The sequence below is a fragment of the Eriocheir sinensis genome, chromosome 27 (genome assembly GCF_024679095.1).
Source record: "Eriocheir sinensis breed Jianghai 21 chromosome 27, ASM2467909v1, whole genome shotgun sequence".
In the NCBI taxonomy this organism is placed as follows: Eukaryota; Metazoa; Arthropoda; class Malacostraca; order Decapoda; family Varunidae; genus Eriocheir; species Eriocheir sinensis.
This window is the reverse complement of record NC_066535.1, coordinates 16,553,414-16,568,956: the sequence shown is the minus strand read 5'-3', so window position 1 is coordinate 16,568,956 and position 15,543 is coordinate 16,553,414. Positions and strand designations below refer to the sequence as shown.

The 15,543-nt window shown below is 41.1% G+C and overlaps 1 protein-coding gene across 1 annotated transcript in view; it reads right to left on the bottom strand.

Moving 5' to 3' along the window:
• Positions 1–1,203: 1,203 nt before the first annotated feature.
• Positions 1,204–15,543, bottom strand: part of LOC127004203 (uncharacterized protein DDB_G0271670-like) — a 146,479-nt gene continuing 132,139 nt past the window's right edge. Inside the window, exons 5-6 of the mRNA XM_050871725.1 lie at positions 7,209–7,388; positions 1,204–3,738 (exon numbers count right to left, since the gene is read on the bottom strand). Of these exons, the coding sequence (XP_050727682.1) occupies positions 3,016–3,738; positions 7,209–7,388 (903 nt within the window). The 3' untranslated portion in view covers positions 1,204–3,015. The remainder of the gene's footprint in view (positions 3,739–7,208; positions 7,389–15,543) is intronic.

Sequence of the window (15,543 nt, the reverse complement as noted above, 5' to 3'; positions counted from 1 at the left end):
ATCCAGAGAACATATAGATGGCGCTGTGCTGTATATAAATGGCACTGTACTAGATTAAAATGGTTCTGTACCTTGCACATGTAGTATGCACCAGTAATGTATCAGAACAGGTGGCACTTTCCCTGGGATATACCTGGCACAGTTAAACTACCTGGGATGTACCTGGCACTGTGTGAACTAACTTTGGTGTATCTGGCACGTGATATTTTACCTGGAATGTATCTCATACAAGTGACACTTTTACCTTGGATGGACTTCATACAAGTAGCATCGTACTTTTGGTGTGATGATACAAGTTGTACTACTTGGTACAAATTACATTAATGATATAAGTGACACCAGACAAGACACAGTAGCACTACACCAGTCATAAGTGGCATAGTAGTGTGGAAACATGGCCATCCTAATCTTCAAACCTTTCAAGTTGAGATAAGGAGAAGACAGGAGGAGTTATTGATGGTGTGGCTGGGCTCTCTGTCAAAAGTATAGAAGAATTTTTTGTTTTTGATTTAGCGCAAGATAAAATGCTCTTTCAGTCACCAGATGCAATATCATTCCAGCACATTTTGCATAAAACTTGAACAAGATTTAGATCTCAAGTCTCTATCAGTCTCATTAACATCTGTAGGGATGTAATCAGTAATGATTTCCATTTTTTAAATACTTATATTGCTTTACCATTGAATTTAATACATCTTATTGAGCAGACTGGTAACAAATTGACCTGAGATGCCACTTTTAATTGTTTAAACAAATTTTTAACACATTGGTCAATAGTGTTGTGTTATTGAGATTTATCATGCATACTCCAATCTCCATTTATGCATGCTTTACCAGGATAGTTTATTGCATGTCCAATTGATCATTGATAATTTTATTTTGCATTGTTTTTTCAATTGCTATATAAAGCTCTGAATCCTGTCAGCTTCTTTTTCTAATTATATCTGATTTTCAGGTGATTTCTAGAGTAATAAATATACCTACCTAGTTTTTCCTTTTTCATCTCATATTTTAACTGATGCATAATGTATTTGCTTACCTTAGTGTCCCTTGCTTCCTTCTAAGTATGTCCTACACATTTTTTTATATGTATAAATTGAAGTGAATCATCGTAGCATCAGATGTATTAAACTACAGAACAAAGGATGACATTTAGACAATAATAATCACAGATGATTTGTTGGCAGGAATGATACCATGCACTCACTTTCAAAATATTTTTTTACATGATCACAGTTTGGCAATTTAAATAATTCAGTAATTTGTAATTATTCTACTTACATATGTTGAAAATGTAACCAACCCACTCTTTCCTATGCCTAGGGTATCTGTAATACCTCTTTCCACGTTCTTGACTTGTGCAGCTGCTGTATTGTAAACATAATCCCTAATGGTCCATTGGATGCTACTTTCTCACAGTCCTCAGAACACATTGCATTTGCTCACTACCAATCAAAATGTAGTATTTTACACCTGAAAAAACAGAAGGCATGTTCCATTGACCATTTCCATATATTTTCTTATAATCATGTTCACAGTACAATACAATAGGCTCCCAGCTTCATGTTCTCATCTGCATCTTAAAACAAACTAATCTTTCACACACCATCTGTCTCAAACTTTACCATGATGACCTCTTTGTTGATGTGAATCCTATAGATTTCCCATGTCCTAACTTGTCTTCCCATTTCTGTTGCCCCACTATACTACTCAGTTTTTCATTATTTTTATCACAAACAACCCCCCTTAAAAAAATAAATAAATGACCTACTCTGGAGAGCTGTCATACTTGCAAGCCTGAATTTATTATTATTTAGTTAACAAAACACTTATCTCACTTTTGTAAGCATACATTTTTCCCCAGTTTCCATTAGTATCTCAATTGTACTGTCTTGTGGTGTGTACCTTTTACAAAAGTAATCCATTCCCTTTCAGTATGGCTCAAAAACAATGATCACCATGAATTTAGTTTTTGTAATCTAATCCAGTACAGCAATGGAATTCGGTGGAGCTTCCTATTAGCTAAGCCATTTCGTGTGTGTGTGTGTGTGTGTGTCCTAATTTGAGGTTTGCAGGTGTTAGTATATTAGCAAATTAAAAGAAAAAATTTCCTAGCAATGATGGTGTGATGCCAGAATATGTATGATTTTTTTATTTAAATGAAAGTAAGGTGTTCATAACCAGCTCAACCATTATTCAGATAGTACAATACATTATCTGAGAGAGGAACATCTGTAGTAACATTACTGTCACCACAAAATATCCTGCCCTTCATCCAATCTCGCCCCACCTAGCTGCAGGAAAACATATTGGAACAATAACACTGGTTACAATCAGTAATCACCTTTGGAATTACCAGGAATACAAATTAGAAATATGTATAGTTATGAGCCACCATATCTCTACAGTTACAGGTCACCCAGCCACACTCCCACAGCCATTGCCATGCACCACACTCCATCACCTGTCTTGTGAGATTAAGAAAGAAGGCCTATCACATATGGGACTTGGCCCTGGAAATGCTGCAGCACTCTTACAATACACTGTGTGAGCCATAATTGGTGACTGTAAGCAGTGCATAGCAGTGTGTAGCATAGCTGCACTGCTGTCAGACACCATAGCACTGGTCCTTGGGACCCCAGGCACTGGTGATTCCTTCATCCATTGCAACAGCAGCTGGTCCCAACTGCTCTGGTCCATGTGTGCATCATTCCCACCACTGGTGGGCTCAATAGCATACATCCCTGCCCTACCTACATGCACCAAAATGTGCATAATAAAGAGCAAACTTAGCTGCCCTTACACAATCATATGCACATGCATGCTGGCAGTTGGTCATGCACAGGAGCGAGCTTAAAAATCAGCCCACCATCACTGAGCACCATGACACCTGCTGGCTTCAGCACTGTATTCTCACTATCACATCCCGAAGGACATAACAACTTTCATTACAACAAGTACATCTTAAGTGATATAATAAAGTATGCTTGAAAGACTAAGGAAAAGACTTGTTGGTCATATTTTCCCACTCTTTGTCCTTTGTTCTGAGGGTCTACTAGCACTTCCATATAAGCTGTTATTTTCTATCACGTCACAATATAAGGGCGGATGTTGAGGCTCTGCTGTTGGACTACAGGGTAACTGAGAAGACTGTCCAAAAGTGTGCGAGAGATCCGCCTGCACTTCCAAGCTATCCACATTTATACTTTGGGATTCACTTGGTCCTCCTTGATGACTGGGACTGTGAGTTGAAGGCCCGCACGGTACTGACACCATAGTTAATTCTGCTAAAGTGGTTGGGCAGTAAATGGGAATATTTTGGTCATGTGAGGGTGACGGAGAATTTGTTCCCAAGTGTCCTTGGTGTCTGTGTCTTCGTCGATTTGACTCTTGGAACGTTTGTGGAGATCTGTCAAATCTGCTGCTTGAAGAGAATGGAGCAAAATTGCGCGGATTTCGACTACTTCTACAAGTCTGACCCTCTTCTCTACCTCCCCAGGCTTGAAGTGATGATGACGACGACGACGATGATGATGATGACGATGACGCTGACATTGCAGAGTGAGGAGACTGTGCCTCTAATGGGGCTGAGTAACGATAGGAGTGCATTCCACTGTGTCCAAGCCCACTCTCAGGCTGTGGGTATCCTCCAACAGAACACGAATATTGAGGTCCATTTACATTTACATCAGACAGGGTTTTGTTGGCAGGTGGCTTGATGAACTCCCTTGATATCTCCTGAAAAAAAAAAAAGAAAAAAAAAAAGAATATTAGTTAAATGATAAAATAAGAATTTTACTAATATAAATTACATCACACTAAATTTTGTAAGCAGATAAGAATACACAGGGGTACAGCTAGTCATTCAAAGAAAAGAATTAGAACTAGATTAAAAGTTCAGAGAAATGGAAGAAGAAAGAGTGATACTTGCAGGATGCAGAAAAGCATTGGGATTTTTGTGAGGAGAAATGAGGAAAGACTATATTGTGCCTCTTTATAAAGGAAAAGTTTGTAGGGGTGGGTGACCGTTTCAAAGGAATAAGTTTAATTACCGGTAATGTGCCAGAAAAGGTTCATAGAAAGGTTTTGAATGAGAGGATGATGGGAATATTGCTACAAGTGCGGGAAATGAACAAGGGGTTTTTAGGATATGTAGTGGATGTGTGGATCAAAGAAAGTGTTAGTTGAAAAGTACCTAGAGAAGGATAGGAAGCTGTTTCTTTCATGGACCTGCAGAAGGGCATTTGAAGGAAGGGGTAATGGGATGTACTGGAGATATATGGTGTGGGAAGACATTTACTTTAAGGAATCAGGTCATCTTACAAGGATGTAAGTGCCTGTGTGCATGAACAGGGAGATGAATGAGAGCTTTGGTGTTGATGTGAGAGTGGCAGTTTAACCCCTTCAACACGAGGACGCATATACTGCATCCTTGTGTGCCCCGTACCATATCCGAGGACATGCACACTGTGTCCTGGCTCGCTTTAGCCAATATACGAGTTATTTTATCTCTATATTTATGCTTACATCTCAAAATTATCAAATAATTTATGTTTCTTTATGTGCGCCATTTAATTCTGCATGTTTTTATATATATATAATACATGATGATTATGTTGAGTTTATGGCTTCAATTCAATAGCAACATTTGAAATTTGGCGCGTGCGGTGATCCCGGATACGGCGCAGGGCGCTGTTTTGGCCCAACCATAGTGAAGGGGTTAATGTTTACATGGACAGTCGTATGACAGAAATGAAAGCCAGAGTAGAGGAAATAGGCCAAAGGTTGAAAGTGAGGAGTACAGAACAGCTCAGCTTTTCTTTCCCCTATTGTTCACTGGGGCATATGCACACACCATGTATACCTAACTAAATTAATATTGCCCATCATCCATAATATCCTTGAACCACAGCATCTATGTCAATCCCCTCTTGCCCATACTTGTGGTTACCCTATACTTGTAGTTGCTGGAGATGCTTGTAATCAATCCGCTATAGGACATACGCTGAATATACACCGCAGAGAAACTGTGATAACGCAGTGAAAAAATCCTTAAATGTAAGACCTGAGTAGAAGTTAGAGCATCAAACCAACTGAGCCACCAATGAGCTAAAAGGTCACTGCACCAGAAACCACTTCTGTGGGACTACCTGATACCCCAGCCCTGCACTGTGGACATGATGGTGATCACCCCTGCTCACACTCATGCTAGCTGGAGACACATTTAATTGACCCATAATGGTATATGTACTTTGCTGCCCTGATTTCTACTCAATAGGCCTGAGTTTGAATCCCAGCACTCAACGGTGTTGCATGACAGGATTTTTTCATATGTTATTGCGGTTTCTCTAATGCATATATACACTGTATGTGCCATTGTGAGTTGATTAAAAGTGTCCAGCTACCATGAGTGTGAGTGGGGTCACCTTCACCATATCCACAGTGAAGGGCTGGGGCATCATGTAGTGCCACAGGAGTTCCCTCTTGTGCAGTGACCTTTTAGCTCATGGGTGGCTTAGTTGGTTTGCTAACCTGACTTCTACTCAGAAAATCCAGGTTCAATCCCCAGCACTCAAGTGTTATTACATTCTGGGATTTTTTCATTGCATTACTGCAGTTTCTCTACTGTATATATACACTGTCACTGCAGGCTGATCAAAAGCATCTCCAGCTACCACAAGTGTGACCAGAGTCACGTTCACCTTCATGTCCACAATACAGGAGTGGGTTGGCAGGGAATGCCGCAGAAGTGGCCTGTGGCGCGGTGACCTTTTAAAGGCTCAAGAATGTCTACATACAGCAAGTAACTTGTAGCAAGTTATTTGCACCCTTGACTTGCCTCTCCCCTTGTCCCTTGTGAACGAGATCCTACCCCCGCCATCCTATTGCTGCACCAATACAAAGTCTGTTTCAGACTGTTTAGGGTTGTCAGCTGAACAACTGCTTGCAGTTATGATCATTTTCATTAACAGTTTCATATTCTCTGATTTTTATAGAAAACGGCATTCACTAGTAAATATTTTGCGAGTTCCAAACAGTAAAGTGAGATTTTAATGACTACGTATTTGTATTAAGTTTATGTAAATGCAGTACAGTTTATAGTACTTTTAGCTGATGAATGATGATATTTGATTTTTATGCTGCCTTATGCATGTATATGTACATTGTCCTTTCAGTGAATAAAATTCACACTCACAGGTGAAAGATATATATTTATTTACCAGACAGTTTGTTAACACTGCCACCATCTTCAGCAGTAGGAACCAGAAGAAGAAGAAAGGAAAGTCAGTACAGATTTAATTTTATACAAAGACGAGCCCCTATCCAACAGGTCATGTAGTAGGAGTCAGGTCATCTCCCCTCGGTGAGACTCGAACCTAGGTCCTTGGGTTCACCCTACCCACATGCTGACCACTCGGCCACTGCCTCCCATAAATATGCATGTGTATACCTTGCTTTAATAAGATTTACATTCTTCTGTGCATTAACACTAATTGTATGGTGTTTGTCATCATACAGTACAGTACGTGAAGCCCTGTACACAATACCACTCACCACTGTTGGCATCACCACCCTTGGTTCTTGCCAACACTGATGAGTTTCATCAAAGAAACTAGTCTCCTTAAGTTTTACTGATGAGCAGTGCCATTGTTTGCTCACTGGCTTCCTGTCCACTCTGCCACTTTTGAGTGATGGACACTTGATTAATGGGAAGCACCAACAGAGGTTAGTAGTATTCTGTACAGGACATACATGCTAGTTTTACACTTTATTATCCAAATTTTATAAAACTTTCATACCAGACTTGTCCAGCAATTCTGATTAATTTATACCTAAATGGACAGCTAAAGGGAGATGGAGGAGAGGAGGGCCATATAAATATAGATTTATACGGCTTTGGGGCACTGTCCTTTGCAACGGGGTGGCAAGGGTGGGGTGGCGGGAATTGTAAACACAGAACAGAAAAGTATGATGTGTGCCATGCACCTCAGGAAGGATAGTTTCGTGTGAATAAAGTTATGAGTTGCATCTGGTGCACACAAATCTCATATTTGATATTTTATCTAGTGTTTTAGAAAGAAATGCATGAATATGCTCTTCCCGTTTGATGGATCAAACGCTGTTCAGCTCTTAAAATACCAGAAATAAATTTATTGGGGATACCTGTCAAAAAAAGAAAGTTTGTTCCTGAAGTTATTGTTGCTTACCTGGTCTGGAGTAGTAAATGGCTTTTTGGAAGGATATCTTTCCTCTCCATCAGGTCGTTGAACTTGGTATGGCAAGCCTAGGGTAATGTCCTGCTGCACACTGTGTAAGCGAGTGGTGCGGTCACGGGCAGCCATGGCCTCTCCCATACTGTTGTTCATCCCCTCGCATACATACAATACCTGCAAGATTTACTATCATTATTATATGTTTTATGCAAATGCCTTATAGTATAATATGAGTAGCATGTATGTAAAAGAATATAATGAAAAAAATATATATTGCCCTGGTAAAATAGTTTCTATGATAAGTCAATTCAATTACAAAAAAAAACAAAGACACTAACAGCTGAAACAAATAATGATCACTGTACACTGTGACTTTAAAGTAAAATATTTTCCACTGAAAGTATAGCAATATGTTACATCAGTGATCTCAACAAACACTATTAAGTAAATGCTAATAGCATTTTTATTTTAACTAACTCCGCATTAGAAACTAGTCTAATTTACAAATCTTATTTGCAAGTGACTGTTTGAGCATGATACACATAACATGAAACTGTTGTTCAAGAGATTTGTAAATCACACTTTGTAATATCATCAAGTCTTGACCATATTTAATGAAAGTTCTGGTGTATACCCTAAACCCTACTATATCAAGACACCAGTACCTGGAATCCTGCCTTGTTGGTCTACTATAGATGATAAAACTGCAAATATGTGGAATTACATAGTTTGCAAATTATTAACCTGTAGATCTGTGAAAGTTATTCCATGCATTTCATTGATATAGTTGCTGCATGAAACAATACATCCACTAAGGGTATTTAGAGCATGACATTTAGTCCTGCAAATGTATATGAGTATTATAGAGAAGGGATAACCCCTGCCCATCCATTAAGAAAATGCTAAGATGCGTCTGTGCAGGAAAAGTTGCCATACTCCCTCACCTCACTTCCCTTTTAAGAAGCCAGAACATTAAGAGAATGTTGTTTTCCACATTTATAAATTAAGTTTTGTCATTATTGATGACAGCAGAATTGAAATGAGACAGCCTTGCAAAGATGAATAATGTAAAAGATGGATAATGTAGAGGTTCAGTAACCAATGTATTGATCAGAGGGTTCAGTATAGGGTGTAGGTAGATACATTATAATAGGAATGATAGCATTATAGCATCTGTGGTGTGCAGTGAAATGAAGCTAATGGAGATTGAATGGAGGTTATATTTGTCATAGCCAAGTAAAAAGACATTAAATTTGCTGGAAAGCAGTACTATATATGCAGGAGACTAATCGTTACTGATAAATGACACAAGTTCTGGTTCATAATAAAATATAACATCTGAGGTTTGTTTATAATTACATTTGCGTTTGTGCTGATAATATAATTTGATATTGGTGAAATTGCATGATTTTAGTTAAATGTTTCTATTGGTTATTCTATTTTCGACTCGGAGGAATTATATAGAGGTTTTACAGAATACAGCATAATGTCCATTCTTTTGCATGACTTCTGAGATGCTGCCATTGATTTTATAAAATTCATATATAATTTGTTATAAATTATGGTGGGAAATTTAAGGCTATGACAATTGATCATTCCTGTTAAATAGTATTAAGATGAATGGATATTGCAAATCAGTGGAAGTCCTGTGTTCATATATATATATATATATATATATATATATATATATATATATATATATATATATATATATATATATATATATATATATATATATAAAATCACATCAACCCATGGGATCTCATTTAAAGCTTATTAACCACTTTTCAAAATTCCACTCCCTGGCATTCCTTTTGGCTACCCCTGCATACCCTGAAAACCTATCGGTGGCATTTGCCATTCACCAGGCTTTTAAAACATTCTTGTCAGGCATTTGTTTTCATGTGAACTTTTACCATTCAGTATACTCATGCTGAGTCCATTCATATTTATATTACACACTCTCCAGACTTGAATAATATTCTAAAATCTTATTTCTCACAGTCATTAAAAAAAAAAACTTTTCCCCTTTTCAAATAATTGATGTTCTGGCACAACTGACCTAATGTACAAACATCAATAAAAATAATAGGTGCTGTAGTAATTGATGACCCTGGTCCCCAAAGAGGAAAGGCAAAGGTAAAATTGGAGGCATGTAAAGTTATGCAAAGTCTTAGTGCTTATCAAATTCATTAGCCCTTGAGCCTGCATGTGGTGGTTAACAGCCCACACAGGACAAGTGTAACATTCAGGTTGCCGCAGTTTACCTTCCCCAGGTTTCCCTAGCCTGAAAGGGAAAAATAGCTGGGTGAACTGAGCACTGGCTGTCTTTAGCCAAGAACGAACCCAGGCTCTCGGATTCGTAGCTACGCGTGCTAGCTAACCACTACTGCACCACAGAGATAGGGTGGTGTAAAAAAAGCGCTAATGCAGATCGTTCTGTGAAATTGTTACATCATAAGGTCGAATACTAGTACTGCTCTCGGTTCCCTCTCTTTACTCTTCAGGTGAAATAATCCCTTGCCAAGGAACAGAGGGGCAATTACTGACAATGAGAATAGTTTTCCTTCCATAACTTTACCCAGGTACCCCTTTATCTGCTACTTGAATACCCCTTTATCCGGTAACTGAGGTGAAGATTAATTATGTGGGCAGCATCCTGACCACCCTTGCCTGGATTTGAATCGAGGCACACAAGCCACTACATCAGGTTGCATGGATATATACTTTTACATTTATGATATTAACACTAAATAGTGGCCTGAAGAGGCAAATAAGTGTCTTTCCAGAATTATGGGATATCACTAGAATGACTGTGAAATCAGTGATTACTTTGCGAGACTGGATGTACGTGATGAGCATCGTTTTGGGTTACCTTTGTGAATGGGATCTCTCTCTCTCTCTCTCTCTCTCTCTCTCTCTCTCTCTCTCTCTCTCTCTCTCTCTCCAGAATCAATGAATTTATAATTTCTTTGCAAATAACATTAAATTGTTCAAGGTTGGGGGCCACCAGACACTGCAGATAAAAGTTCTGAACTGTCAGGTGTTCACTGAGGGAAAATAAGTTAATGTCCCAAGTAGTCAAAAGGTTTAAAATTATTTGAATGAATTACTGCCTACACTTATTTCGATCGGTTTGTGTGTGTGTGTGTGTGGGGGGGGGGGGGGGGAGAAAGGGGTATTAGGAGCGTCTCTGCAATGCATGGAAACACGGTCACAGAATAATACCGACTAATGATGTCAATGGTTGGATCGTAAACAAGCTCATTTATCAAAAGTTTCAACAACGACCTGCCGCCAGATGCAACCAGAGTGGGTGGGAACGAATTTGGCAACTGAGAGAGAGAGAGAGAGAGAGAGAGAGAGCGAGAGAGAGAGAGAGAGAGAGAGAGAGAGAGAGAGAAATTCTCATAATTATACACACACAATATATATATATATATATATATATATATATATATATATATATATATATATATATATATATATATATATATATATATATAAAGATAGTAATGATAATAATAATAATAATAAATGGCAAAAAAGTTTATGCATTCAATAAAAATGTACTTATTTCCCAAACATGTATTGTACAGGACGGTGGTCCATTTCCGAGTGCATACATGGAAAACATAGGCGCTAATACTCGGGTCGCACTGTAGCGGAATATTACTCGGCAGTAAATTTTGGGAAAACTTATTGCTTGATGAAGGCTGCCCTTTTCCTTTACAGGACGTTTGCAATCTTAGTTACCGTATTTGCAGTACAAGGTCAAGTGTTACTTCAGTGTCGAAACTAGTAAATGAGCATATATAGGGAAAGGTGGTCAAAAGTATGATTATATAAAGAATTTCTGAATATTTTCGTAACATTGATAATAATAATAATAAAGGCAAATAATCTCAGAGGGTTCTGAACACGGTCCCATACGAAATTTGTCCCGTTAAAATATATCGCGTTCTGCAATTTGCATTATCTAACAAATCAGCCATTTCCATTAATTAACAAGAAAGGTTAATAAGAAAATGTAACTACTCTAATGTCGTGCTACAAACATTGAATATTTTGTGACACTATAGAGGCCACCCCTATAAAAGTCGGTTCACCCGAGTCTGAAGTGAGCATTATCGCGCAATGGCAACCTGCAGCCACACGGCGTGTCCGATTTCGTGGATACTGTATGGTAGCCTACGCGTAGTAAACAGTCGTCTGTGTCAGTAATATGCAGGCAGCAATAACAAATACCGTCAATAATAGTCGATTTTGAGTTAAAAATATTAATTATGACGCAAACATAACATAAAGCTTGCTAATTTTCTCGGTGGTGGATGGCTTCAATGCTGTTTAATAATCATAATCAGCGATCTCGTAAATTAACAAAACAGCTGTTTGTGACATTACTAACATTTTTAACTCATAATCGACTATAATTGACGGTATTTGTTATTGCTGCCTGCATATTATTGACACTGACGACTGTTTACTATGCGTAGGCTACCATACAGTATCCACGAAATAGGACACGCCGTGTAGCTGCAGGTTGCCGTTGGGCGATAATGCTCACTTCAGACTCGGGTGAACCGACTTTTTTTATAGTAAGGTGACACGAAGCTCGTAGTCTACAGGGGATAATGGCATCACCGGTCAACAGGGAGGGGGTAGGGGGAGGTAGTTAGTGGTAGACAACTATTCAAGTATAAGTTAGTGATTTAACGTTATCGTGAAAGTAAATCCACTGATAATACGTGAAGGTACTGTGGCAATTTGTTAATCGAGACGTGATCTCAGTAAACGTAGTCTAGGCCAATGTTACCGTCTAAACAGGCAAGGGGGACGGTACGAGGATGAACAACCTTGAGTTATTCTCGTGAGCCGACCTACCAGGCAACTTTACCTGTGCACCTGTAAGGGCTGCTTTTCGAAACAGCTTTCATTATAAATTTTAGTCGTTACCCACGTCATTTGTTAGTCTGTCTCAATAAACCTTTTCAATTATTTTATTAAGTTATTCCTTGATGTGAATGTTTACCTTTTGATGGTATTAAAACGAAGCTGCAAATATTCGATGATTAACAGCAAAAAAATGATACACGGAACACTTTTAACAAGTGCATGCACTTATTGCCTCGCATGCACTAGGGCTCACCCCAGTGACTGTCCCCAATGACCGTCGCCTTTGGTTAATATTTTCCTACCTTTTGAAACTAATGTAATAGCGGAAGAGGATAATAGGACTGCAAGCAACCTTGTTTACCCTGACAGCCGATAGGTATTTTAGAATAAGCAATCGTAGGAACCGTACACTTTTCCTCCGTGAGAAGTGGTTGACAATCTTGAGGCAGCACTCTGTGACGCTGTTCCACATCTTGGCGGCTGTGCTGGAGGGCCGTGCTGCTGGATCAGTTAGGGGAGTAGGGCTGGAGGTGACAACGGGCTTTCTGGCGTGATGGCTTGAGGTAGAGATGACAGTGAGAGTAGTGGTGCTTGAAGTGGCAGCTGTACTCAAGGCGGCGGCAGCGATAGCAGTGGTGGCGAAGGTGGATGTGGTGGTGGTGGTGGTGGTGGATACTAGGCGTTGACGAGGCACCGTGGCGAGCTATTTGGCAGCCACACTGGGACACATTAACAGATCTTGGACACACTGTGGCGGTGTTCTGCTAATATTGGAAGTGGCGGAGCAGTCTGCGGCCAGAGGTGTGGAGGTGGTGCCAGTGGAGGGGCAGCGACACCACCACCACCCTGATGCTTGACGACGGCAGAGTGAAGGCAGAGGCGGCAGCAATGACGTGAGGAGGGCTGGTGCACCGTACAGCCCGACTGAGCGTGGCGGCGGGACTGACGGAGTGGTGGCGGTGCGGCGCGGCGGACCCTCACACACTCACCGCCATTTTTTATTGGCTGGGCCACCGCCATGGCCGCCGTGGGTGCCAGCAGCTCCCGCCGCTGTCTGCTCATCCTCCTGGCCACTCTCGTCCTGCTGTAGGCGACACCGCAGGGTCATGGGGAGGGTGACACCACCTTGTGTTCAGCGCGGGGCCCTCCGCACCCCCAACAGCACCTATCGCCCGGGACCCGCCGCGGCCACACGCACCTCCAGCTCAGCCGCTGCCAGACTACTGCCGCGCCGCGCCCCGCACACACACACACACACACTCATACACACACACTTGTCTCGCCAGCGCTACACTGACTAACCACCAAGTAATGTTAGCATACTAAAATAATGTTTTCTAAGGCGAAACGTGTCGTGAATCTAACAATCCTTAATTATCAGGTGATGTAATATGAATAAATGTGTGTGTGTGTGTGTGTGTGTGTGTGTGTGTGTGTGTGTGTGTGTGTGTGTGACAATAAATATATACGCCAACAAAGATCTAGATATTTATTTATCAGCATTTTTTTTTTTAGGTATGAAACTTTTTCCACACTAAATGTACTCAAATCTCCATACATGTTATAAGGACAATATATTCCTGGTATTGTCATAGCGATAAATTTCGAATAGCTGCTGGCTGTCCCCCCCTCGCCCACCCCCCCTTCCCCCGCCTCTCGCCGCCGCCGCCGCTGCCACCGCCGCCGCTGTCTGGCGTGTTCTGTCTGCGGGCTCCGGTGTCTAGACGGCCCGGACACCTGCCACACCGCCCCCTTCCACTCCCTCTCTCCCCGAGTCTCTCGCTCCCCTCCATCGACCCCCGCCTCATTCCTCCCCTGTGCTCACTCTTCACTATCCTGGTGGTATTTTGCATATCCATGCTTCCTTTCGTGTAACAGCGGTACAGTAGTCGGTCGGGAGTTTTGCCTTTGTAGCGGCACTAAAGGTACAGCTGGCAAGTGTGTATCGACGGACTTCCAACGTTAATGTAACAAAACTAGTCCTTGCATGAAGACACCAAGGCTGCGTGCGGCTCCTTGGTGGTGGCTGTATCGTTAATAATGGGTCTCTATGGAAACTTCCTCCAAACCACCACTACTTTCCCCAATGCTGTGTCACGCTCCTCATTGCCCTAGCAACACCAGCCTAGCCCCTCTACCTCCCCACGCCTCCCTAGTCCCGGTCCCTTCCCCCATAAAAACCCATAGCCATCCTACCCCATCCCTTCTCCCTCCCCCCCAGTCCCTTCCTGATGCACAAATCTCTCTCTCTCTCTCTCTCTCTCTCTCTCTCTCTCTCTCTCTCTCTCTCTCTCTCTCCTACGGTCGCTCCCTCCCTCAGCAACACAGCGCACGTGCCTTTGTGCACTGAGGACAGTACTGCTCTTAGACGTTCAAAGGGGCGACTACTACAGGAAAATGCCCTACATTCGGTTTTGTTTCTCTTGCGTCTATGCTTGATCTTTCTTCAACATGCCCTTTGTCCTTTCTAGTAGTATGTAGCTGCCGAACTTGGATAGTATATCAACTCAAACCTGCAGGAAGTTTCTCGTACAGAGAGAGGAATGACGCTGTGCTAGAAATCGTAAGTTGAATGACGACAATGACCAGTGACACTCAGCTGAGGCAATTGCAGCAAGGATAAGGTTGCACTGATTTCACTTAAGTTCTCAGAAACAGTATCGTAGCTCAGGCATCTTACTTAGTTTTATGTTTTATCAGGGGGCTGAAAGTATATGTAGTGCACAAAACATGTCGATTAAAAGAGGCAGAGAAAAAAATGTGTTTAGAGCGTCAAACGCACAACTACTTTTAAATCACACTCGATCAGATACCGTACTTGTTTTGTCGTCACGACTCACACGATAGATATGTTATTTTGCGCACTGGTTCCAGCGAGTATTTCCACCTAATCCAAGGGCCTCAACTATAACTCATTAGGCATAAAAAGCTAAATAATATCTGTAAAGATTATAAAAAAGAGCTCACTATTGTGTGCTTTCTGGTAGGGGATGGTTCAACATATGTAATGGGTATCCAACCAGTTCAGAAATTATCCACATTGCTCCAAATTACCTCCACTGGATGATTGACCATCACTACTCACAACGACCTTCACGTCTCAAAAAGGACCATCAAAACAATCCTCTCGTTGGACACGCCAGAAATCAGAGACGAACTCTCAAAGACTTTGTGAGGAACTAACATCATTTGGGGGACAGTATCAGTTTCACTTCATCCCTTTGTCGACTTTTTTTCTCTGACATACTGTCAGAACAGCAGTGACCTCGGGGTCAGCCCGCACGCTTCTATACCACCAGCGGCCTCCCGCTCTCCCTGAGGCGCCAAGTCAACTCACGTGGGGGAACGACAGGAACGCGTCACCACTCAGTGTTACGGGGAGGAAATAACGGAGTTTTCGTAACTCGACATAGTCATTAAACGTAGTACAATT